General features: G+C 35.0%; 1 protein-coding gene across 1 annotated transcript in view; it reads right to left on the bottom strand.

Annotated features, from left to right (window-relative positions):
• The window catches only part of LOC145296947 (DNA polymerase alpha catalytic subunit-like), a 238,723-nt gene that overhangs the window by 138,549 nt on the left and 72,496 nt on the right, over positions 1-27,678 (bottom strand). Inside the window, exons 18-24 of the mRNA XM_080143167.1 lie at positions 27,577-27,635; positions 24,270-24,365; positions 22,384-22,500; positions 17,944-18,122; positions 12,940-13,069; positions 7,742-7,858; positions 3,991-4,090 (exon numbers count right to left, since the gene is read on the bottom strand). Coding sequence (XP_079999293.1) covers positions 3,991-4,090; positions 7,742-7,858; positions 12,940-13,069; positions 17,944-18,122; positions 22,384-22,500; positions 24,270-24,365; positions 27,577-27,635 — 798 coding nt within the window. The remainder of the gene's footprint in view (positions 1-3,990; positions 4,091-7,741; positions 7,859-12,939; positions 13,070-17,943; positions 18,123-22,383; positions 22,501-24,269; positions 24,366-27,576; positions 27,636-27,678) is intronic.

Raw genomic sequence — 27,678 nt, 5'->3', positions numbered from 1 at the left:
AAAATTGCACTTATATTATAAAAAAAAAAAATACAGAAAAATCTTTGACCAATCATCACAGAAATTTGACCAATCATCACAGAACAAAAAAATGTCATATTCTAAAAATCAGGTAAATTGGTTAAGTAGGTTTTTATTTTAATTAAGAAAATTAAATTTTAGAATTTTAGTGATTAAAAAGTTGGTGTTTGTTAAGATAAAAGGCAACAGGTCGATTTTTTTTTTTTTAAATGTCATTTTAAGCAAAAACAATTGTACTTACTTGTCATGTCGAAAATAGTAATATATCCAAAAATTATGAAAATTCAATTGAGTAGAAAATTATTTACAGTAAAAAGTCATTTTTACGGAAAATTGGCGAGGAAACTGCAATTCCCCTAGATGCGAACATCTTAAAGATTGTGAATACAGGGGACATAATTATCTCCCTTTTTGCCACTTTACTGGTGGCCAGCATTTTAGCCTTATAGATAAAGAGTGGGGGAAATTATTGATAGTGGTTTCTGCTGGATAAGTGTTTTTTGTAAAATTTTGGTGAGGTGGGGGGGGGGCATAGATTGGAGCTCAGACGAGCACTTGTCATGAAAATAACGATAAAGTAGAGACAGGCTCACAACGTCTCTTCTGTGGGAAAGAGGTTGCAGGGAAGAGAAAAGAGCATCCCTCACTAGGCTATGAAGTCTATTTTGAACTCTGTCAAGGCAGGATAACCAGTTTCTAGCAGCTCCTTGGACATACTTGGCTCTTATACAAGATGAGAATTTCATCAACAGTGAAGTATCTACTGGAGCAGTAGAAGGATCCCACCATTTTACCAGCGACCTTGTCAACAGATTTGATGTACGTGTTCCATTTCAGATCAGGAGTAAAAGTCAGACCCAGAAGCTTGTCAAAACTTGGAGTCTCCCCAAAACGAAAGCCAATCATTTCAATTGATGCCAGATGGGGATCAGAGCATTGATGATGTAAAGATAGAAGCTTGGTTTTAGATGCATTAAAATTAGCCAGCCACCTCTTTCCTCATTACATTTGAAGTGTTGCCATAGATGGTAGTGTCGTCAGCATAAATGTCTACGAATAATCTAAGGATGTGATTTGGAAGATCATTAATGTACCTATTTACAATGCCTCCCCACGGGACAGAGTTAGACACCAGGGTCGTTTTTTAACGTGGAGAAAAGGTACAAAAATAAAAAAAATTGTCTCAGTCATGAAAGACTGTTCCTCTACTGAAAGAGAACAAGAAATGGAAGTGCAGCATCTGAAGAACAGATACTACACTTTGATCATTAATGTAGATCAGGAAGATAGTTGGGCCCAGGATGGACCCCACCATTAATATTATGAGCTTCTGATTTCTGCCCATCAACCACTATTCTTATGAACCTATCAGAGAGAAATGATTTAATAATTGAAAAGACATTTACAGCTATACCATAGCTAGAGATTTTGTGACGTAGACCTTTATGCCATACTCTATCAAAGGCCTTTGATATGTCAAGAGCAACTGCCCTAGAGAGGAAGCCTCCGTCGAGAGTTTCATTAATTCTATGAGAAATAACTGTAAGCACATCCGCTGTAGATCTAGCAGAACAGAAACCATATTGCATGTCATTAAGGTTATTTTTGCTGAGGTGGTTGACTACTTCTCTATTTAACACAGATTCAAGTAACTTAATCCTGACACATGGGAGACTTATTGGTCTGCACTGAGAGGGAGATAACCGATCATCTACATTTTTAAATACAGGGCATACTGATGAGGTTTGTCAGGGTGTTGGGAAGCAATTTTCCTTAAGACGACGCTTAAACAGCTTTATAAGTATGGGAGCTAGTTATGTTTGAAAATTCTTCAGCACTATAATTGGAATGCCGTCAGGGCCAGTTGCTTTACTGGAATCAAGGTTTCTGATTAGCTTGGCAACATCATGCATAGATATTTGTGTGTCGCATAACATGTGTTTTCAGATGGGGGGGGGGGGGTAACCTTGATCATATAGGGTAGATTTAGCTGCAAAGTTCTTGGCAAAGAGTTTGGTTTTGTCTGATGTTGACAAGATTACCTCAATACATCTATTACATTGGAAGCAGTTGAAAAAGTGATTTCTGATCACAATGGCAGCAACACATTCTGGAGAGAACCAACCACTGGCTGTTAGGTTTTTGCTGGAATTTTTTGGAGGGTATGAAACGTCTATGCCTACAATTAACCAGGTCTGATACTATAGAGAACACATTATTTTTAAACGTGGAATGCAGGGGGGGGGGTCTGATATAAATGTATGGAAGATATCCCAGTCAGCCATAGAGTATCGATATACTGTACGATGGGGACTTTTTGTTTTTATCTTAACTGATACAACCGAGTGATCAGAAGATCCCAGTGGAGACAGAACAGAGGATGAACATAGCTCAAGGCAAGTTGTGAGAAAAAGATCTAGGAGACTTGCATGCTGATCATCAGTGTTGGGCATAAGGGTGGATTCCTTAACAATCTGGGTAAGGTCATAAGCAATGGAGAAATCGTGACAGAACCTCCTCCCATCATCATCTATCTTGTTTGAGTGGGTTAACCATTCCACATTGTGAACATTGAAGTCTCCACAGACAGGAATGTTAGCCGAAGGATAATCAAATAGGATGTGGTCGATTTTCTCAGATATGCTCTTAAAGATAGTAACTCCGCTGTTGTAGGAGCATTAAACGCAGTGGTGTGTGCAAGTGCAACCTGGAAGCACATTTAGGGTCTTTTCTGGAGATGTACCTACCACATGGAAAGCCATTTCTAATGTAGGCACATATTCTATGTCCATGGCAATCTTGGGGGGTCAGATTTTGATGTTAAGTTAGAGTATCCGTTAATTACGAACTCATCTATGGGAAATAGTCGGTCCAATGCCAGTTTTGCTTAGGAATAATAAGTCTGGTTTGGTCTCCTGTAATTGGGTTTTCAACCTCTGGAAGGTTGGAACACAGACCCCTGATGTTGGAGAAGGAGACATGGTAGTGGGGGTGGGGGTGGGGTCTATGTTGGAGGTTGGAGTTCAGGGTTTTATCATGTATTCTTTCTGGAGACTTTTCGTGATGAAGTTTGGAGATTTGTGGAACAGGTCAACAGACTTGGTTAGAGCAGAGCAGAGAGGGAAAGTAAAGGAGAAAAAGAAATGAAGATATATTTTTTTTTGCAGACCATGATAAAGTAAAGCCGTCACAATTACCCACTAATATGGCATCGAGAAGCCCCACCAGAAGCTACTGCATGGGCCAGATTCCATTTACTAAATGGCAATACAATAACCCCAGTACTTTGCACCTGCTGATAGGACAGCCTCCTTAGTGGTTAATCCAAGGTTTGGGTCCATGATTATCAGGCAGATAACGACAGCCCAGATAAAATGTTTACCTCCAGCACCTTTATTAGTGACATGGCCACAACGATAGAAATAAAAACAGAAAATTTCCACATCTCAAACGACTGCTCACGTAAAAATACTGCCGACAGAATACAGCTTTTTCTTCTCCCTTTGTCAGAAAAATCTTATTCTAAATGAGGACTGAGGAACAAATTAGGAGAAGTAAGAGTTATGGGAGCTGCTGAGAACACATCCATAATGCATTATTATGATGGAGGCAATAGTGGGTTTTTGTTTTTTTGTTTTGTAGAACATAATTAAGTTTTGCAAAAGGAAGTAGAAAAACCAAAAGCACCAATCTTAGATGCATTTCGTCTCAGGAAGCCAATATCTTCAGATTGGCCTGATCTGGTAGCACCAGAGCAAATACTGACTTTTACAGTAGAGGCATCAAGGCTCTCATTTATCGCTGGCAAAAGTGCATTGAGAATGGTGGTGACTATGTAGAAAAATAAATTCGGGAGCACAAAAGTTTGCTTGTTTTAATAGTATCACTCCCGTCTTCATAGTTCTTCAACTTTTTTAGTTGAAAAATAGGAGGCATTACTTTTGGAACAACTCCCGTCTTTACACTTACCTTTCTTAGGCTCTAAAACCAAACCTCCTGCATAGGCAGGTTTCTTGCGACCTGAAGATTTTTTGTCTACAATTGCTTCCCCTTCCTCATCAAATTCAATCTGCAACAAGAATATCAAAGAATACTTTAATTTGGCATTAGTTCTGTTAAAATTTTTAAATTCAAAAGAAAATTGTCATCTTTTTAAATCCCGTCTAATGTACGTTATCACCTTCCACCCCCGTTTTAAAAATGAGATAATCCAATTACTTAAGAATGAACAAATTGGATTATAGTAGGAAAAATTAAATTAAACCGAAAAATGAAAGTCATTGAAATTTTACTGGTTTAAAAAACATTTTGAAGATTCAGTTTGTTTTATGGCATATCAACCCTTTTGAGGATTATTAATGCCGAATCCAATCATTTTGGTCCTGGTTATGACCTTAAACTATATCCAATGGTGAGGCCCCAGCTTGCGGACTTTGGGGAGTGTGAAGCCACCCCTTAATCGCCATTGCTCCCAGGTCCACTCTGATCCGGAGTGGTAGTACCTGTTAGGATCCCAACTATGTGTTAAATAGAAACTGACTTGAAAAAATAAATATATATATATATATATATATATATATATATATATTCTATAAAAAAAAATTGTTCTTCAAAATCACTGGATTCGGCATTAAATAACTTAAAAAGGGTTGATATGCTGTAAAATAAAAACAACAAACCAATCATTTTGGAAGAAGTTTTTATACTCTAAGTTGTTTATATCTTCAAATATTTATTCATGGTGTTTAGTTTGGTTGTTTTGTAGAGAAAAATTGTTTTTGTTTTGGGCTTTGTAGAATATGACTGAGTTTTGCAAAAAAAAAACAAAAAAACTGGAGAGTTCTAATTGTAACAAAAGGGAGGCAAATCTTTGGCCAATTTAGCAAAACTTAGTTTTTACTAATTGTCTTCAAAAACTGTTTTCATTAATAATTAATTTTCTACATTATTGTCTTTTCTGTAATTTCTGCATATTTTCATTACTGCAACATGGCAATTGAATTGATACCATTGGTTTCACTTCACATTCAATATTTCAATTATCGATTTTCACTATAATAATTAAGAAAAACTGGGCTTTTCTTAGGGATTCGTTTCAGAACCATTCACCAGAGCTCCCTTTTCGTTGCCTTGCTCACGACTCTATGACATAGTTTTCTATTCTTTCAGCCTCATAACTCTTGCTTCCCTTATTCTGTCCTTTAGTCCTCACATTCCATGAGCGATGTTTCTGACAGAGAGGGAAGAATTGTTGTTTTCTGGGTTATAATCTATCATTTTAATACCTATTGTTGGTTAGTTATTGACCTTTTTTTTAGTTCCTTACATCAAGTGGCTTCATGCCTTGTCTGAAATAATTTAAAGAAAAAAAAAAGGAAAAAAAGAAAGAAAGCGGGCGAGAATTTAGTCAATAAACCATAGTTAATTTTATTCTTAAAATGTTGATGATTTAAAAAAACAAAACAAAAAAAAAACCTAAGTTTAATCATATTAGATTGACACAGTATATCAATTAAAGGAGAAATCCAAAATTCAATAAGCCAATCACAAATACATATATACATCTGTCTGTCTCCATATTTTCAAACTCTATCTCCTCTGAAACTAAGCGGCGCTCGGGGTCTCAAATGATTAGATTTTTTTATGGACGGTTTTTTTATGGGTCTTCAGGTGGGTGAAATAATTTTTCAGGAATCAAAAATAGATCAACATTGAAAAAATCGTTATACATTGTGTATATTTATTTTAGTTTATTTTTAATTTATATATAAATATATATATATATATATATATATATATATATATATACATACATATATATATATATCACAATTACATATATACATATACATATATATATATATATATATATATATATATATATATAACTGAATATTTGCATAAAAACCGGCATGTGCCACAAACTTGAGCACTGACTCATTCACTATTTTGAGTCATGCTCATTCGATCTATGACCTGAAGATCTTGGAGACTATTCACGTTCGCTTGAAGAAGCCTTCTCTCTGCAAGCAGTGGGAATGTCTCTTAGCTTTGAATGTGATCAGTCTCTAGGTGATGTTATAGGTTTCAGTATTTTAGACGTATAGTGTATCCAGTTTTTTTTTCTCTAATGCACTATATAGCTATTTTTTTATTTTAAACATATCGTCTTTCATTTTATTTTAAACGTATTCACTCTAATACCCTTATTCCCTTCTCTTCCATTCACCATTCATTCCTTACTTTCTTTCATCTATTTATTTCTTCATTTTTTTTTTTTTTTTTTTTTTTTTTATATTAATAAATTATTTTTCCTACCCGGGTATATAAAGATCATATATCCATACATGCACACACCCAAAAATATCCATATGCATACATTATTACGAGCTTCACTCAAAACGATCTATTACTCATTTAGTTCAAATATACCTTCATACAGGTACTTATTTCGGCTAGTAATACCATAACTGCTCGATGAAGTAGAATATTAAGTGACTTACGGGTATGATTATAGTTGCGACCTCACTTATCCTCTTTGTGGGGGGGGTTATTTGATGGGGGTTAGTTGTACTTATAGCAGTTCCATTATCCTAATTTAGAGTTCCTTAAGTGCGTGTATTCTGAAATGTTTGCAGGATATAGCAGTTTCTTGTTTAATATTCAATAATTTTTCTCGGTCTTTAAACCTAGTTATCTCAAGTTTTTCTGATAAGCATAATAGACATGGTGAGTTCAATGAGTGGCAAGTATTGGCCCTTCTAATAATATTCCATTCTATACTAGGTGTTTTATTTTCTCTAACTAATTTCCAGTAATATAACGATAACTTTCGGGTTTATATTTATTCACATTTTGTTGGTTTATTTGTTTTAATTTAATTTTATTTTTATTCTTATTTATTTATTTTTTATTATATTTTTTATTTATTTTTTTATTTATTTATTTATTTATTTATGTATTTTATTTTTATTTATTTATTTTTTTATTTACCTTAATGTAACTTTTACTTTATCTTCTACGTAGTTTCAGAATCATTGTCTAGTTTCAGTAAATAAAACAAAGAGCGTTCAGCATGGATTCGCTTTTGAATATATGGATTAATGTGTGTATGTGTGTGTTGGCAGTGTCTGTGTATGGATGTGTTATGTGTGTGTTGCGTGTATGTGTGGGTGGAGGTAGATTAAAAAGGCACCGGTCAGTACTTGGTTGACCATAGCTAAGGTTATTAACTTACAGACTCTAAGACAAGAAAACTAAACTCTCAAGTACCCTATGCCATAAAAAGCCAAAAGTTAGGTTAGATGGGGGAAGGGGAAAAGAAAAAAGATGTTTATCATCTTCAAAGACCTCACTCATCCTTTTACCGTTTTTGTTTTTTTTGACTCCCACCCAGGTTGTATTTTTAACTTGATAAACGAAATAGAAAAATGTATTTGGTGGAAATGTCACTTTTGAAGGTAGTTCTTGGCCTGAAGACGTAATCCCCCAACGTGGGTGATTACAGAAACATGTATGCACATATGTAGCCATTAATGTTTGTATAAATAAAATTAATATATATATATATATATATATATATATATATATATATATATATATAAAAATACTCAAGATGTGAACAGTAGTTCAAAGAATACAAATAATCAATTTCTATCTCAAATCAAAAATGATATAAAAAAGTTTATTTTCTTAAGTTGTTTTTTAATTTGCAACTTACCACAGGAGCTCCTTTCTTCTTGAACTGTTTGTCAGGAACAATGTAGTCCTTTTCTGTGAACGCATGGAGAAGGAGATACTCATTTCTCTCTGATCGACCACCCATCAATGTTCGAGACTTGAAAAAAATAATTAAAAAAAAATTATTACAAAAAAATAATTAAAAAAATAATAATTAAAAAAAAAGAAATAACTTAAAAAATATATTTGGTAAAAGATGTAACTCCAAGGTTCATCAGTAAAAATAAAAATTGAAGAAAATTTTATTAAAAAAAAATAACGTATAATAATAAAATAAATATATTTTGTAAGACTATTTTACAGGCAAGAGAGAAGGAAAAGAAAACGGTGTGGAGAGGGGGAGGGTAGAGGGAAAGGGTGAAGAGAGAGAATGGGATAAAAGGTGAAGAAAAGGAAAAGAGGAAGGGGAAATAGGAAGGAACGGGAAAAAGGAAGGAAGGAAAAGGGGGAGGAAGGAGACAGGAAGGGGGAAGAGGGAATGGAGAGAGATAGGAGGGGAGAGGAGAGAGATGGATAGGAGATAGGGGGGGGAAGAGGAAAGGGGAAGTGATAAAAATGGGAGAGAGAAGGGGAGGGAAGAGAGATGGGGAGGAGAGGAGAGAAAAAGGAAAGCGGACAAAGAGTGAGGAGGATAGAGAGATGGTTAAAAAGGTGGAATAGAAAGAGAGGAAGGAAAAGAGAGAGGATGACGAATAATAAAAGGAAAAAGAAAAGTGAAAAAGATGAAAGAGAAAATAAAATAAAAAAGAGACGGACAGACAAAAACTGCACAACATACAAACGTTAGCGAAACGGGTCACAGGTTGGCTATATTTTATATAAATTTATTCGATTTTAAGTTTTATTCACAAACTAATTCATTTCTAAGCTTTTCATTAAGGATCATTAAAAAATAATTACATTAATTAATTTCAGAATCTAAAAAGTATAAAAATACAAAATGAAAGGTCTACCATGGATTAAACGAAATTACAAAACGAATCTGAAGAACGCTGTGGGATACAACGGCCGAAATAGTGTAACAACAATGATAAGAAAGATGTTCAGAAGATGTCAATAACGTAAATAGAAAAAAAATAAATTTATAAAAACGAAATGAAATTAAACATTTACAAAATAAATATTCACGTTTTCTTATAGCAAACAGAGCAGGGGAAATAACTCTGTATGTCTTGCAGAATTAAGAGTTACGGAACTTTGTAATGAAAATTATCAATAGAAAAATGTACTTCTCGATGTTGATACACACTAAAGAGTTTTAAATTAAACATCCTTTGCATGTACTATTATACTAAATGTGAATCAATGTCTGTTTGCTTAAGACATTTTTTATTCTACATTTAAATTACATAAAGTACATGATAAAATATACTTTAGTTTTGGGATTGAGTTATGTAAAAAAAAAAATTGTTTTAATTATTTTAATTAGTTAATTTATAATTAACTGAACAAGTCATCCGTCTCTCTCTCTCTCTCTCTCTCTCTCTCTCTCTCTCTCTCTCTCTTATTTATCTATGCATTTCTCTTGCTTCCTTCAAGGAAAAGAGTGCATTTTTATTTACATATCTGTCTTTGCGTACCATAAACATTTACGTAAATTAAATGGCAACAAGAAAATGATTCTTTCACCTAAGAATAATATTAAAGTAAAGAAATTTATTTTTAGTTATGCAAGGAGACTGTCTTAAAGGATATGTCAGAATTTATGAATTTTTTTTTTTTTTTTTTTTAATCAAAATAGAATAGTTGTACCTATTTACTATGCCTCCCCACGGGACAGAGTTAGACACCAGGGTCATTAGAATAGTTGTAGCGATTGTAACGATAAAAGTCACAGGGTATTCTATATATAAAAGTGACGTGTGTGCGTGAAGACAACTCTCAACCTATATACTCAACGATTTTTTCATCTACAGACTGGAAATTTGGTATATAGGATATTCAGACTTGTGGAAAATTTTTTAATCGGTTTTCATCCGGAAAAAAGGGCTGCTAAGGAGGGTCGAAATTTAAAAATTGATATTTGTGGTTCATAAGATTTTTATATGTCAACAGTTTCACAAGGTTCAAAACACGTTTTCAAGATCGTGGCAAGCTGGTTTAATGGTTATCGTTCTTCACTTACTGACTTTAGGTTTGGTTTTCGATCTCAGCTTTTTTTAATATATTTACAAGTGAACTGTTTAGAAAAAACATAATGCACATGTCTCAGTTACTTTCTCTTTTTTTTTCTTTTTTTTTACTTAATTTTTTTTTTTAAGTTTTTAAAGTTTTTTAGCGTTACGTTTAATACTGGGCAAGGCCAGGTACATATGCTAGTATATTAATAAAGTTGGGTCATTTATCAAATTAACAGCGAGGTTAAAGCCCCAAACGCAAAACAATAAATAATGGCAGAATGTCCTACTTCAAAGGAAAAGTTTCTTTTAAAGAAATGATAAATTGATTTTTCATGGCATTACGATTTTTCCAAGTATTCTAACCACTGTACCATTATGGCAAGTTGATTTGCAACTTTTTTCAGAAATTTTAAAGTCATTTCCTCAAGCAAACATAACGATTTTGAAAAAAATATTTTGTGTAGGTCTTTTCTATGTCAAACCCCAACTATCATCACCATTGCCTCACCGGGGTTCCACAATCGACCTGCCCTACTGTACCACGGGTCTTTGATCAAAGATGAAACGCAGTCGTCTAAAAAATACAAATAATCCAAATAATCAATCCTCATCTCAAAAATTTGATGGCGTAATACCATTTATTTATATTTTATACATTATACTTCCATTAACAAATTTAGTTTGCACTTGCTCACCCCATCTTCGTTTTGCTGCCCGCATTCTAAGACATGCAGCAATAAACAACATCAGATCAGACGAGGTCTAGATAGAACCCGGTATCCCTTTCCCAAAACGAATCTCAAAGGCCTCGACCGTGGTGAGGGAAAGTTACCGGACGAGATTATAATTTTCTTGTTCAAATGAAGAGATATTATCTGCAACACACATTTTATACGAGCAATTTGGTCAGGTCCACATTTGAATCAAGAGGTCTACTGTTCAAGTTGGTTGGCTGTCTTTGTTTTATGGCATATCAACCATTTTGGGGCTATTTTATGCCGAATCCAGTGATTTTGAAGAATAATTTTTTTTTAGAGTATATTTGGGTTTTTTTTTAGGTCGGTTTGTATTTAACCCGTAGTTGGGACCCTAGCAGGTACTACCACTCCGGGTCAGCAATGGCAATTAAAAGGTAGCTCCACACTCCCCAAAGTCCACAAGCTGGGGCCTCACCATCGGATATAGTTTAAGGTCATATCCTGGACCTACTGTTCAAGACACCGAGATTGAATTAATTAATATTCCTCTTGTGTGAATAGATTTTTTTTTTTTCTTTTTTTTTTTCTTTTTTTTTTAATTTTTTTTCTTCACTCTAGTAGTAGTGTAGAAACTTCTGGAATTAAGTTCTTTTTTGTTGTTTTTTTACTTGGGTGTTACCATTTATCAAGGCCTGAAGGCCACTCGGGGATAAGGGTTAAGGAATGTAAGGTAGTTGTGTAGTAATTGTTAATGGTGTCACTTTGGGGGGTAGAATTTGATTATTTATGGGGACAGCTCAACAAGAACTTGTTTGAAGGCTGTGTTGTATCCAACCGGGAAGCAGGCCAGCAGAACAGTGTTCCACAGGCGGGCAGTTCTGGGAAAGAAGCTTTGTTCATAGAATCTATGTTTAGATTTAGATAGATAGTGAGGGGAAACTGTATATAGTGGTTGTAGCTAGTTGAGTGTTTTTTTATGAAAATTTGGCAAGGGTTCGATTGTGTTTCTTCGGATGATTGGAGAGTTTGCATCTTGGTTGAAACATGAAACATTCGCATCGCAGTATGTTTCACTGATTCACACAAAGTTGCTAAGATTACTTTCACAGCATTCTAGTAATCAAGAGGTTGGGTTCATCCCTCAGACCCTTCTTTGCATGAATGAGGTAGTTTTTCCTTACTTTTTTGGTCCTAAAAGGTGAACCCTGCCGAGATTACTTTTTTTTTGGGGGGGGGGGGGGGTTACAAAGGCATCACCACATTATCAAGGCCAAGAGGTCACTCAAGGATAAGGGTTAAAGAATGTACAGTAGAAATTGGAAAATATAGTAATCATTAGTAATGAAAATTTGTTAACTTATTTGGAACGGCTCATCAAGAACTTATTTACGTTAGACTTGAAGACAACCATATTGTACTCAGCCGGAAAGCAGGAAAACGGAAGACAATTCCACAGGCGTGCAGTTCTAAGAAAGAAGCTTTGTTCATGGAATCTACGTTTAGGTTTAGGCACAGATAAAGAGTGGGGAAATTAGTGATAGTGTTTTCAGCTAGACGAGTGTTTCTTGTGAAAGTTTGGCGAGGGGGGACCATAGATTGAAGCTCAGTCGAACACCTTCCATGAAAATAACGATACATCAGAGACAAGCTTGCAACATCTCTTCTGTGAGATAGAGGTTGCAGGGAAGAGAAAAGGACATCTCCTACGAGGCTACGAAGTCTATTTTGAACTCTATCAAGGCAGGACAAGTTCTTTCCAGCAGCTCCTGCCCAGATGTGGCAACAGTATTCCATCCTTGGACGTACCTGGCTCTTATATAGATAGAGAATTGCATCAGCAGTGAGATATCTACTGGATCGATAGAAAGATCCCACCATTTTTCCAGCAGCCCTGGCAACAGATTTGATGTACGTGTTGTTTTTTAGAAGGAACAGGAGTAGTGTTGATCGCCGAAAGAAATCCCATGGAGGAATTCAAGCAGGTCCATTTTGATTTTCCCTCCCTTTGGGCTTTGTGGTATATCCTGCTGCAGTGGGGCACAAATAGAGAGTGAAAGTGCACTGGGGGACCACCCGAAGTCTTACCTTTAATTACGGGGAGGTTGAAAATAAGAAAATGCCTCCACACTCTCCACAACCTCATGTTAAGAACAGCTTTTGGAATAAACACCCTTTGTAGCTTGGACAACCAGTGCACATTGACTGGCTTCAAGTGGTCAGTGCACTTTCACCAAATCGAGTCATACAGGCAATGGTGTCTGATAATCCTTTTGTTGTGACAAACAAATCGTCTTTTAAGAAACTATTTTATAAATGAAAACAAAAAAGATAAATGAAAGGCGACATGGATGAATATTTACCATCACATTTCCGCAAATTGATGTGATTTGTAGCGCCAATGGTAAAACGTTGAGTTCATACATCAGTCGTAAAACATAGGAGGCATCCATCAAAGTAAATTCAATCAGCTTCATCAAATTAGTTGAAGAGCTGCAAGAAAAAAAAAAAATTTCTTTTTTTTTTAATAAACTTACTAATACAGCAGAAATTGTTTTTAAAGATGTATAAAAAAAATTAAACAAAAAATAGAAAATATTAATATAGCAGAAATTTTTTTTTTTTTTTTTTTTTAAAACAAAGATGTATGAAAAAATTATCTGTTGTCTGAAAAGATATTGTTTAAAAGTTTTTAAATATAAAGATTATGGTCAAATGGTACAGTTTTAGTTTTTTTTGTTTCAATCGATGTATTAAATATTACTAAAACTGAACTTTCTTATATTGTTTGTCTAAAATAAAACCTTCAATAAAAATACATAAACGCACATGATAAACCAGGGTTGCGGAATCGGAGTCGGAGGTTTTAGCTGGAGTCGGAGTCAGAATTCTAAGAGTACAAGGAGTTGGAGTTGGAATTTTTTATCTGATTCCGACTCCGACTCCTTAAGTCCAATGAATTTATTTTTATTTTTTTTTTTACATGGTTTTCCTGTTTGGTTTTACCAGTTTTATTTTTATCATATTTTCTAACCAAATAAGGCACATTGCCACTTTGATGTAGGGGACTACTATCACGGGTACTATCTAGAGAGTTTAGCAGCAAGATGTCTGTTTACATTACACTTGAACTTCTGCATGTCAGTACAGTTGGGGAAGCACATCTAAGACCGTGAATGACCATGTTCTCTCTGATTCTTTCTCCTCTGATTTGAGCAAGTGGTACAATGGAGAAAGAGGTGGCTTGTTACTTTTAATGCATCTGAAACCAAGCTTTTATCTTTATATCATCAACGTTCTGATCTCCATCTGGCATCAATTGAAATGAATGGCTCTCATCTTGGGGAGGCTTCATGTTTTGACAAGCTTCTGGGCTTGACCTTTACTCCTGATCTTAAATGGAACACATACATTAAATCCAAAGCCGCTGGAAAAATGGTGGGATCTTTCTATCGATCCAGTAGATATCTCACTGCTGATGCAATTCTCTATCTATATAAGAGCCAGGTACGTCCAAGGATGGAGTACTTTTGCCACATTTAGTCAGGAGCTGCTAGAAAGGACTTATCCTGCCTTGATAGAGTTCAAAATAGACTTCGTAGCCTCGTAGGGATGTCCTTTTCTCTTCCCTGCAACCTCTTTCTCACAGAAGAGATGTTGCGAGTTTGTCTCTGCTTTATCGTTATTTTCATGGCAAGTGCTCGGCTGAGCTCCAATCTATGATCCCTCCTTGCCAAACTTTCACAAGAAACACTCGTCTAGCAGAAAACACTATCACTAGTTTCCCCCACTCTTTATCTGTACCTAAACCTAAACATAGCTTCCATGAGCAAAGCTTCTTTCTTAGAACTTCACACCTATGGAATTGTCTTCCGTTTTCCTGCTTTCCAGCTGACTACAATATGGTTGTCTTCAAGTCCAACGTAAACAAGTTTTTGATGAGCCGTTCCACTTAAGTTAACAAATTTACCAAATTTCCATTACTATCAATTACTATATTGTCCAATTTCTACTGTACACTCTTTAACCCTTATCCTCGAGTGACCTCTTAGCCTTGATAAGTGGCGATGCTTACGTAAAAAAAAAAAAAGCAGGAACCCGGAAGAGAATTCTAAAGTCTAGCAGTTCTGGGGAAGAAGCTATTAGAGTAGAAGGCTTTCTTATATCTGAGAATCTCTACTGTGTAGGGGTGGGACTTTGCTGCTTGTCGGGTTTGTCGGGGGTATTTACATTGAGGGGGGTACAAGAGCTTGTAGTTCATCAGAACATCCACCATTAAAATAAAACAAGCAGAGGGATGCAACATTTCGTCGATGGGACAGAGGCTGAAGCTTAGATAACAGTTAAGGACCTATCAGGTTGGCGACTCCCTTTTGAACCCTGTCCAGGAGCGTGAGACTAGTAGCAGATACACTAGCCGAAATGTGACAGAAGTATTCGATACATGGGCAGATGGTGGCTTTGTAGAGGTACAGGATACTTTCAGACATAAGTAACTTTCTAGCACGGTAGAGAGAGCCCACCTTCTTCGCAGCAGCCTTAGCAATGATCTCAATGTATTTATTCCAACTCATGTTCCATGTGAACGTTAAGCCGAGGAGTTTAAATGAAGTACTTTCAGGTAATGTATCTTTAGCCATAGCTACTGGTGGTTGGTAAGGTTTCATGTAATTATTAAAGGAAACGAGTTTTGTCTTGGCAGCTTTGAACATTATCATCCATTTTTGACCCCATTCCACTACAGACTGAAGGTCTTCCTCTAGGGTTTCCACCATTGCCTTAGATATGTGCTCATTAGTTTTCCCCATGTGCCTGCTATAGAGTGTGATGTCATCAGCAAATATACCCATCTCAGAGGCAATTTTATCAGATAAGGATCGGTCCCTGAAGTACACCTGCATTTATATCATATTGTTTGGACGTACGCCTCGTGGACAAGCTGGATTCTTCTCTCATTTAAGAAGGATTTAATTATGTTAAGCATTCGTCCAGTAATACCATAGATTTTATTTTCATGAGAAGACCATCGTGCCATATCTTGTCAAAAGCCTTAGATATATATAGGGCTACTGCCCTCCCCTCCCCTGCCTTATCTAGTGCTTGGTATATACATTCAGAGATTACAGTTAGAATATCTGCAGTAGAACGGGCTTGCCTAAATCCATATTGATGGTCAAACAGAAGTTTAGCAGCTGTAAGGTGGTGGACTAGAGCTTGATTAATTAAAGACTCAAATATTTTGGCGAACAGTGGGAGGATGTTAATTGGGCAATAATTTAATGGATCAGTTTGTTCGCCAGAGATTTTGTAAACTGGCACCACAGAAGCAGTATTCCAGCTGTCAGGAAAGCAAGATTTGTTAAAACATTTGTTAAAGAGTTTAGAGAGAACTGGAGCAACCTCAGCGGGGCATTTTTTTAATAGCACAGCCGGGATGAGGTCAGGTCCACATGCTTTTGAGGTGTCTAGGTTTTTATGATATCATGTTCTTGAGAAGGGGTGATTTTCAGATCATCTAGTGTGGTTTCTGTCCACAGAGGAAAATCAGGGAGGGAATGGTTTGTTGGGTCCAAGGTAGTGTTTGAAGGAAAATAACAAGCAAACATGTTAGCTTTCTCAGTTGTTGTGCAAACAAACTCATGATTGTTGGATAGTGGGGAAATTATTGTTTGCCCATTATTTACTATACTTTGTAGATTTTCCAGAAATCATGAGTTCCTAATTTCTGCGCTTCAATGCGTTTCAGTATATTCACTCTTAGCTGTTGTTGTTTCTTTCTTACAATTGCTTCTAGCTTCCATATACTTTGTCTGTTTGTACAGGACTTTATTAGTAATTAGATCCATCTTAGACAATAGAAGCATATAGGTTGTCATTGATGGACATACATCCAAGCAGCGTAACATTAATGTGGGAGTGTCTCAGGGGTTGATCCTTGGACAATTATTATTCCTGATATTCAAAAACGACCTCCTTGATAATATTGTGTCCGAGATGGGTATATTTGCTGATGATACAATAACATGCATTAGGGAAGAAAAGATGTACATAAATCCAAGACAATCAAAAAAATCATTAGAAAATGACCTCCAAACCATAGTTGAATGGGAACGGAAAGGGATGGTAAGATTTAATGCTAGGAAAACTAAGCTGCTCGCCTTTAACAATTACAAGACACCTCTCAAACAGCCTATATCGATGAAAAATAACACCCTACCTGAGAATTCTACGGTCAAACGCCTTTTTTGGGACTATTTTACCATATTTTACTTTGTGGGCAATATGAACTGGAACAAATACATAGAGGACATTGCAAAGACTGCTGCAAAGATGGTGGGTTCCCTCTATCGAGCTAGAAGACTACTCACACCTGAGAGTATCCTGTACCTTTACAAGGCCACCATTCACTCATGCATGGAGTGTTGTTGGCACATCTGGACTGGTGCATCTACTACTAGTCTCTCCCTCTTGGATAGGTTCCAAAAAAGAGTTGTCAATCTAATCGGTCCCACTTTATCAACTAAGCTCCAGCTCTTGTCTCAGCGTCACAATGTTGCATCTCTGTGCATGTTTTAATGGAATGTGTTCTGATGAACTCGTCGCACTTGTACCCCGTACATATCCCCGACAAACCTGTTTAGTAATAAGATCTTACCCCTTCACTGTTGAGGTCCTTAGATGCCAAAAAGCTTTCTATTCTAATGGTCTCTTCCCTTGAACAGCAAGACTTTGGAATTCCATTCCTGCTACCTGTTTTCCTGGTCGTACTGATATGCAGAAGTTTAAATGTAACATAAACCGACATCTTGCTAATCTTTCCTAGACATGCTTCCAAAAAGTAGCCTTCTTCGTCCAAGTAGTGATATGCCTTGTTAGGAGTTAACGTTAAATAAATAAATAGAGCTGGTAGAGTGTATATGTGAGTATATTTATCATACAAGTGAATGTTAAACATAAAAAATGATATACATGAAACGTAATTATAAAATGCTGAATAGGTGTGGGAGGCTGGTATAAGCATCTGCAGAATAGATTTCCACATAGCCGTCAAGGAGTCGGGAGTTGGAGTCTAAGATACCAAAGGAGTCGGAGTCGGAATTCTAGGAGTCTGAGTCGGAGTCAGACTTTCACCACCAGACTCTGCAACCCTGTGATAGACTCTTTTGTACTTTATCGAATTGGAACAATAAATACTGCCTATCTAAAAGGATCTCTCTTCTGTACAGGGACAAAACAGATACTACACTTAGAGCCCAGACCAAACTAACACCAATAAACAGTATCTAACCCTCACCCCACCCACATACCAAGTACTGAAATAGATTAAAACATTAAAAAACTTATTCCGTTCACACTAAATGACTTACTTGTACATGTCCATTACGTGATCCTGATCCACGCTGATCCGTTTCATTTTCAAAATCTGATAAACCAATTCCGAGAGATCGTAACTCTTTAGACGCACAAGTTCATTGGCTGAGATTTTCACATCACAAATTAGCCGACCACAAGCAGCAGCTTTCTCAGATGACGTACCTCGACCTCCCTGGATTAAATTGAGAAAAAGAAACAATGATAAAAATTAAAACAGTGAATAAATCTCAATTGGTGGTGTATGTGTTGGTACGGGAGCAGGGATAACTTGAAAAAACAGAATATGTCAAATTTAGAATTTAAAAAAATGTTGTTGTATTTTCGCAATCGAAGGTCGAGTTGACTAAGGTCCTGGCTAAGAAAATAAGAGTTTAAAAGACTTTTTCTCTTTCTCTTCATATCCTTTTAAAACGCACTTCTTCCTCCAACTTTACCGCTGAGTGACTCTTTAACCTAGTTTAAGTGTTATTTTTCGAACATTTATAACATTACTGAAGTGTTCCACAATCCCATGCCTCATTCTTAAGGAAGGTTTCTTGGAGATAAATAACCAAAGGATTAAATTTGGTTTGCAACAATAAAATTTCATTGTAATTTGCTTTCAATCCACGGCAATTTCATTGGATTTTCTTATAATTCATGAAGATTTTTTTTTGTTTGAGGAGTAACTTCAGTTTCCATGTCTTCTAATTCCGTAAATCTATTTGTAGTAGTTGTAGTGGCTTCTGTTTGTGGTAATTTCTTTATATTATTTTGTTTTTTGGTAGATGAATTTTTTGCTTGTTTTTCAAGTATGTTTTTTTTCACCACGGAGAAGACGTATTGGTGACCTGTGTGGTCTTTCTTTTAACTGATTTTGTTTTTCCTTAGTTTCGTCTTTTTCAGTATCTGCACGACATACTGGTTATTTTTGTGGTCTTTCTTTTGATCGACTTTGTTTTCTTAGATGTTCTGATTTTGGTTGAGAATTTGTTTTATTGGTAACATTAGTTGATGATTTAATGGGATGATTAATTTTTGATGATATGTTTGGTTTGATTTCATTTATAAATTTGGGCCAGTCGTTTGGTCCCAATTGTAACAATTTGTTTATTACTATTTCGTATTTGGAGTCTTGGTTAGTGATGTTGAATGATATACAACTTGAGGTGACTTGAGAGTACGTCTTTTCCTTCATGTATCCATCTACTATTTTCTTGGCTTCGAGGAGGGAGATGTTTTTGGTATGTTTTATTGACACTACTTCCTTTTCTTTCTTCCAGATTCTGCATGCTCTAGCATAAGCAGGATGATTTTCTCCACAATTTGCACATTTGCAATCAAGATTGCAGTCATTGACAGTGTGGTCTGGATCTCTCTGGCCACATCTGCCGCACACTGCTTATCCCCTACATGCATCCTCATGGTGCCCAAACTTCTGGCATTTAAAGCACCGAAGTGGGTTTGGTATAAAGGGTTCAACTTTTTCAACGTTGAACCCAATTTTGATTTCTTTTGGGATAGTGGGTCTATCGAACTGCATAATGTAAGTGTTCATATGTATAGTCTGATTTTCTTTTTTTATTGTAATTCTTTCAACGTTTATTACTCTTTGGTTTTGAAGTTCTTTTGTTATCTCTTCAGTAGTGCACATTGGGAGGTCTTTCGATTTTACTACACCTTTCGATGTATTTAGATTCTTGTGTGGATAAGTCTTGATATTTATGTTGTGGAAAGTTTTCATTCCTAGGAGAAAAGTGGCATGTTTTTCTCTTTCCACTTCCACCAGTAGGGTTTTATTTTGTAAGTTTTTACATTTTTTGGAGTAATATATGTCGATATAATTTTGTGTATAATAAATGGTGATAAGTCAGTTATTTTGGTTTCTTCGGTAGATTCCAATACAATAAATTTTGAGGATGTTTGATATAGTTCATTATCTGATCTATCTGAGTCGACGTGTTGGCGCTTGGAGTTTTTATAGTTGGCCATGTATATATATATATATTTTAAATTCATTTTTTATGCTCCCCACCCTCCTTGGAGTCCAATATTGGGGCATATTAAGGGGGAAACCCATTCGCCTTGTCATACCAGGGCTCCATAAACAGTATACATGTTCCAAATGGGAGCCATGAGCACCCATAATCCTTTAGTTACACAATTCAAGTCATTTGTGGTAATTTCCGGCACTATACAGCCATGTCATGATTTTAATCATTTGGCACATTTGACCCTAGCCACCGCTTTCTAACACATGGAAAAGAGGGGAAAATATGTATATAGTTTATAGTGGTACAGGGTAGAACTGTATTTGTTAGTTTAGAGGAAATTGATAGAAAAGTAGAAGATATGTTAGGGCTTGACGTAACTAGCCGATTGATTGGATCGGGCCCCTCCGACCGCCCGTCTAGCCTTGTACTAGGCCAAAGTAGAGTGTTGCAACAACTGATATCTTTAATTTCCCTAGATATCAGTCACTCGGCCACCAGGATCCTTTTCCGAGTCATTACGGGTTGCCATCCACGGCCAACAGGTGGCCCCTTTGAGAGGCTTTTACTCTCTGCAGGGGGACAGTCAGTGTATTCTAATGCCCCACCGACAGGGTTGGGAAGTAGGGAAGGAAAAAAAAAAAAGGGAGAGGAAGGGGGAAAGGGAAGGGGGCTGTTGTTTTTGATTTTGTAGAACATGATTAAGTTTTACAAAAGAGAATAGAAAATGAAAACAGAAAATCGATGTAGGTGCATTTCGTCTCAGGAAGCCAATACCTGCAGACAGCCTGATCTGGTAGCACCAGTTTGAAGTTTTGCTATTAAGATTATACATGTACATCAAATAAACCCCTCCTCCTCGATATAGGGAAGGAAGCAACTACCCAAGAGCCGAACAGCCTTTTCCGATGGTTCAGATAAAGAAACACAATTCTCTCTATGTCACAACCAGGATATGTAGTCTTTTAATATTAAGTGGAAAATTACACCCTAAATAATTCGGAAGGAGTATTTTCATCGTTTGTAGGGAGTATTTTCATCATTTTCAATCTGAAGCGAGATGCACACCATTCCTCCAGCTTCTTCCCATTGCAATAACAACTTTCTGGATTGTTGGTTTCCAGTTCATTTTTTTCATTTTCCTTCTTTTTCCATCAAGGGTCCACTGGAGAACTTGGTACTTATACAGTTTAGTGACGACATTAAAAAATGGAAATAATGAAAAAAAATTTTATTGTACGTAACTGTTATAGACTGAAGTTCTCCGAAAAAAAAATTCACTTTATTTGATCAAGTGGTTTTTTTTTTACAGCAAAAAACAATGATTTATCACGGCTACGTTAACGTGGCCATTTTGTAAATGTTATTGCAGGCCCAGGAATTCCCCAAGGGCAGGTAACTGCCGTACATAGCAGAATTCCTCCATTTTAGGCCAATCTAGCCCTTTTTTTCCCCACCAGAATGAGATTTTTTTTTTTTTTTTTGCGAAGACAGATGCCATTTTTGGGGTGTTTTTTTTTTTTTTAAATTTGTAACAGAAGTAAATAAACGAAGTTTCGAAGTTATCCATGCGTGTTCAACTGCGCATGTTTCGAAAATAATCTCGTATAAAAATTCTTCAATTCTTTGCATTCTTCAATTTCTTTGCATATTCAATAGTATTCTTATTTTAAAAAAAAAAAAACGCAAAAAAATTGCAGATTTAAAAAAAAAAAGAAAAAAACGTAAAAAAAATTGCAGATGTATTGTGCGCATCTCAATATGGCGAGAGAAAAAAAGGCTAGATTGCGAAATTTGGCCTAAAATGGAGGTATTCTGCTAGGTACATTTCCAAAATGGCCACATTGACGTCGTCGTGATAAATAATTGTTTTTCGCTGTAAAAAAAAAACTACTTGATCAAATGAAGTGAAATTTTTTTTCGGAGAACTTCAGTCTATAACAGTTACGTACAATAAAATTTTTTTCAATATTTCCATTTTTTAATGTCGTCACTAAACTGTATAAGTACCGAGAACTTTGCTGTTTGCAATTCTCTATGGAGTTGATCATGTCCAAGCCAACCTAGATGCCGTGTGCAAATTATGGATGATACTACCTGTAGATTACTGCAATCTCTGACTTGGTTGGTAATTCGATCACTCCATTTGATTCCTAGAATCTTTCGAAACCACTTCGAAAGAAACATGCCTGATTTCCCCTTGGACCTAATTTTGAGATGTAATTTTCATTTCCGTAAGTAGTGTGATATTATAACATTTCAATTTCGATTGGGAATTTTTTTGTTACTCCAGATCTTGCAAAGCTGATTAAATGCTGCTGAGGCTTTTCCTAAGTTTTAGTCCATACTGTCTCCCTTAAATTTAACTTAGCAGTTCTTCATTTCTTTCCTAAACAAGTTCCAAATATGACAGTCTGTAACATATAAAGACATTTAGACAAAAAAAATTTTTTTTAAACTTACGGATAATTTTGGAATCGTTGCTCGCTTTAAACGTCCGATCTTTGACCAATGTGGAATCTTGTTTGCATTTATCCGATTCAAAAGAATGTCAATATCAAAACCATAAATGTCATGTCCCTAAAATGAAAATGGAATAAAAAAATAAAAATAAAAAACAAAATCCGAATAAACATTAAAAATATAAATTATTAATTTTACAAAGAGATAAAATTAGTCCAAACTACTTTTCCAAATAAACAGACGATCACATCATGTTTTTCAAAATTAAAAAATGTTTAAAAGTTTTGCTCATTTTTCAAAGAAAATAAAAAATGTTAAGTAGCTCAGCGATGTAACATTATCGTGTTAGCATTCAGTGGGTATGGCGTAAGCATGACATCATGTACTCATATAGCTTCACACAAGATATCTGAGCGTATAGCAAATTCCCGACCTAAGCATTTGACCTTGAAAAATTGTGTGCACCATCTCTAGGTCGGTTGGTGGGTTGGTTGTTTTTGTTTTACGGCATATCAACCCTTTTCAGGTTATTTAATGCCGAATCCAAAGATTTTGAAGAAAAAAATTTTTTAATAGAATATATTTGTTGTTTTCACGTCGGTTTCTATTTAACCCATAGTTGGGACCCTAACAGGTACTACCACTCCGGGTCAGAGTGGACCTGGGAGTAATGGTAATTAAAGGGTGGCTCCACACTCCCCAAAGCCCATAAGCTGGGGCCTCACCACTGGATATAGTTTAAGGTCATATCCAGAACCCCCATTGAGGGACTTTTACCCTCTGCAGGGGGGCAGTCGGCGTATTCTAATGCCCCACCGACGGGGCCCTCTAGGTCGGAGATCATCATGTCAGGTTTGGTCATGATCAGTCCAGTGGTGTGGGATGTAGGAGAGTTGTACACACACTCACATGAATGCTACTATTTTATATGAATGACAAAAGTCTATATTCCAAATTTCAAAATGTTGACCATCTTACAATTTATTCCTTTAAGTATGCTGACATTTTTTTTTTTTTTTTTTACAAGGGTGTCACCACTTATCAAGGCCCAGAGGCCACTCGAGGATAAGGGTTAATAGGTATACATTAGTCATTCTGATTTTAGCATAGTAAACAGTGGGAATTTTGAAACTTGGATTACTTAGGGGGACGATTCAATTAGAACTTGTTCACATTGCCCTTTTTTTCTTTTTTTTTTTTTTCATAGGTATCAACACATTATCAAGGCCGATAGGCCACTCAAGGATAAGGGTTAAAGAGTGTACAGTAGAAATTGGACAATATAATAATCATTAGTAATGAAAATTTGTTAAATTTGATAACTTATATGGAACGGCTCATCAAGAACTTAGCACCTGTTTCATAGCGCAAAATCATTCATTTAATTATTATATTAATTAATGAATCTATTCTGTCCTTAACTCATCAGAAGAAAAAGCACCTGTCAATTCATCAAAAGAAAATAAATGCATGATTACAAAATCTGAAACTTGGAAGAGAAGTTCTCTCCAAATTAATATAATAATTAAATGAAAGATTTGGTGCCATAAAAGACATTATTATATTCCTATTTACTTGCGTGTGTTCCAAAAATAAAAAATTTTGCTGTTAAAATTGCAAAAAAACAAAAATCAAACATTACAGAATGCAACTTTCCGTGAGATAAATAAATATATATTCAGTTAATTTACAGTAAATTTTTATTTTTTTCATTGTATTTCTATTTAAACAAACTAAGCAACAGCAACTCTATAGTTAGTAATTAATAATTCACTATTTTATGAATTTGTTAATATATATTTATTTTTTTTTACAAGTAATTTGTTACTATATAACATTTTGTATGATTATGATTCAAAAATTGAAGATCAACAAGAAATACTTACGACTATCACATCAGGGTCAACTTTATGAATTTTTGCCAGTAAAAAACCAAGTAAAGCACGTTCCGTTGGGCAGGTTTCTACCTTCATACTTTTGTTCTGTAGAGGAAAGAATGTAAACTGTTAGTATATTCAAATTTCTATAACTATTTTTTATTATTCGTTTTCTTTTAAGAGAGATGGGATTAAATAGATTTCAAGCAGCCTAAAATAAGCATCAACTAAAGCGACACTTTTTCAATAATGCCAATTTGTGAACTTCCAATTGAATTGAAATTAGAATAATACACACTTTTATGACTTTTACATTATATTGTTCCTATTTACTTGCCTCCCCACAAGGGCAGAAGTAGACACAAGGTTGGTTTTTAACGTGGGGAAAATCCAGCTTCTCAAAAAGGGGCACTTTGGATAGGAATAAAAATAAAAATTGCCCAGTCTAGAAGGATTTCTCCTCCACTAATCAAGGACAGAAATAGTCAAGTGTAGTATCAGAACAAATATTACATTTTGCTCCCAGCCAAAAGGCTAAGATTATATATATATATATATATATATATATATATATAGCCTTCAGATTATATATACATCTATCTTTTGTGTATGTGTGCGTGGGTTTGTTTCCTATGGACTATAAAACTATTAAACTGCAGAGCACATGTTTCTGAAATTTCACACAAATGTACTTTATCTGCCTGGCAGTACTCTTGGATAGGTTTTGTATTGGAATGCCTTTGATAAGTATCAATAATCAGAAAAAGGTTGAGGAAAGAAGAAACAGGCGATTTTGACTCAAGTTAGCGCCTAATACAAGTGCATTTGAGAAGTTTTATCCCCGCACAAGTAGGAAGACCTGGTATATAAAATCAACAGTAGGTTCTTTGAAATGACAGGGGCACGTTCGAAAGGAATATTTCTGTTTAGTGCACAAATTAACCATGATACTTGAATTTTGCATTTTAACCTTTAATTCAAGCCAATATATATAAGAATAATTTTATAAAATCAAAATTAGTTTCTCTACAGTGCAATGTAGACTACAATGTATTGTGGACTAAGTCATTGTGGAGAGGCATGTGAAGCTTCTTCCCGGTGCACCGTGATGGGTCCCCAACTAGAGCAGGCAATCGATTGATTTCACCAATTTTGATGATAATAGAAATATGGGAATGTGAAACATTTACTGATCATTCAATCCCAGGTAACTCCAGGTTTCCCTGCTAGTATATTATATAGCTTTTTATTTATTCATATGTATATATATGTATAGCTTTTAGATCATATATACTATATAAGTTTTTTATAACTTTTTTAAATAAAAAGCGATATAATAAAAACATACAAATAAAAAAAAATATCATCATATAATGATTAGATCACTCTGACAGACGTTAAAAAGCATTTAACAAATAAATGTTTAAATTTCAACAGTATTTCTCGCAGTTAATGGTAACCGAATAGATTAGGTCCTTGCTAATGCAGCCAGAGATGGCTTCTGTTGCCAAGTTCGAATCTATCGACTGGTGTTAATCGTGACACCCTGCACTGATGATTCCCAAAAGGATGAAACACTAGTATATAATTATTTACTATAATAATTATTAGATACCTAGACACTAGTGTTCGAACCCCGACAACAGAAGTCGTGTCTGGCTTCATTACCAAGGACTTGAACCACTAGGCTACCGTAAACCGCGACAGATACAGTTGAAATTAAACATTTATTCTTATTAAATGCTTTTACGTCAGTCAGAGTGACCTTATCATTATATGACAATCTGCACATATATATATATATATAGTCATCCACATAGAGTACTGTTTCGCTGTTTCACAGCTCATCAGTGCAGCTAGACAGGCAACTGCTTCAAGCCAGATATATAACTTTTTTATTATAATATATATTATAACTAGGACTATGACAACAGCATATTCTTTTCCTTGTTTTGATTCTCAGGTATATATTCATTGATATCTTATATGTTTTTATGTAGAGTGATGTGATCCTCGGTTGATTAATTGTGTTTAACCGTATCGGATATATACTCGAGGGGCAAAACAATGAAAAGAATATGCTGTTGTCATGGCCATAATTATAACTTTTAGATTATATATATATATATATATATATATATATATATATATATATATATATATATACATATAACTTTTCGATTACAGAATTTATTAAAGAAAAAAGTTTTACTATCCAAAACATTTTATTTATTAAAATGTTTCTTTTAATTACAAATATGCATATAGCAAAACTATGCTTTTTTTTTTTCACTCGCACGAGTACTTGCTGCTATTTACATTTTTTTAGGGGGTTGGTTAATTTTTTTTTTTTTGTTTGAAATATTTTTTTTAGGGGGTCGGTTAATTTTTTTTTTGTTTGAAATACTTTTTTTAGGGGGTTGGTTAATTTTTTTTTGTTTGAAATATTTTTTTTAGGGGGTTGGTTAATTTTTTTTGTTTGAAATATTTTTTTTAGGGGGTTGGTTAATTTTTTTTTTGTTTGAAATATTTTTTTAGGGCTCCGTTGGTCAGGGTTCTACATTGCGAGTGAAACAGCTGCATTTGCAAATAATTCTTAAAAATGGCGACTAGAAATAATGAAACGCTTATCTTTTGGCGATTGTATTTCTTTTACTGACAATTTTCCAAGGCTCACTACCGAGCAAAAAATATCGCTCAAACTTTTTTATTTTTATTTTTGTAAAACGAACAAAGTTAAATTATTTAAATAAGAATTTAATAGAACAATATATATCTTTTTTAACGAAGGCTGTTTAAAAAAACATCTGAAAAAATTAGAATGTTTATACCTTCAAGTATCACCATAAAATTTGTCATATATTTAGAATTACACTTGTTAAAAAAAAAAAAAAAAAAAAAATCTTTACGATGTACATACTCATCACAGAACAAAGATATCATATTCTAAAAATCAAGTGGGTTTGGTTAGTAACTTTTCTATTTGGCTAGTAAACGAAAATATTTAGTTGTCAAAGGTCAACTACAGATAAATTTGTCCATATAGGCCTGCTTACCATAAAACCTCCCGACACCCTGGCAATTCTGGGTAGCCCTGCTAGTTAAACTTGAAGACAGCGACGAATAAGAAAAAATTTTAATTAAAATTAAAGATCTCCGCCTTTTCTGAATTGGGAAAAAAAAAAACGAATTCCACAAAAAGCAAAGTTTTTACAACAATTTCAAATCACACCCTGGCAATTCTGGGTAGCCCTGCTAGTTAAACTTGAAGACAACAATATCAAATCATGTTTTTGGTTTAGCGTTCAACACTTACCTTTTGCAGCTTTTCTTTAAAATCAAATGGAAATATACAATCTGATGGTTTGCTGATGGCTGCGAATAATTAAAAAATGTTTTAAATTATATTGCGTTGAAT

The sequence above is a fragment of the Euprymna scolopes genome, chromosome 17 (assembly GCF_053919585.1).
Source record: "Euprymna scolopes isolate OS-2025 chromosome 17, ASM5391958v1, whole genome shotgun sequence".
Taxonomy (NCBI): Eukaryota; Metazoa; Mollusca; class Cephalopoda; order Sepiida; family Sepiolidae; genus Euprymna; species Euprymna scolopes.
The sequence above is the reverse complement of the archived record's forward strand: the minus strand, read 5'-3'. Positions and strand labels throughout refer to the sequence as shown.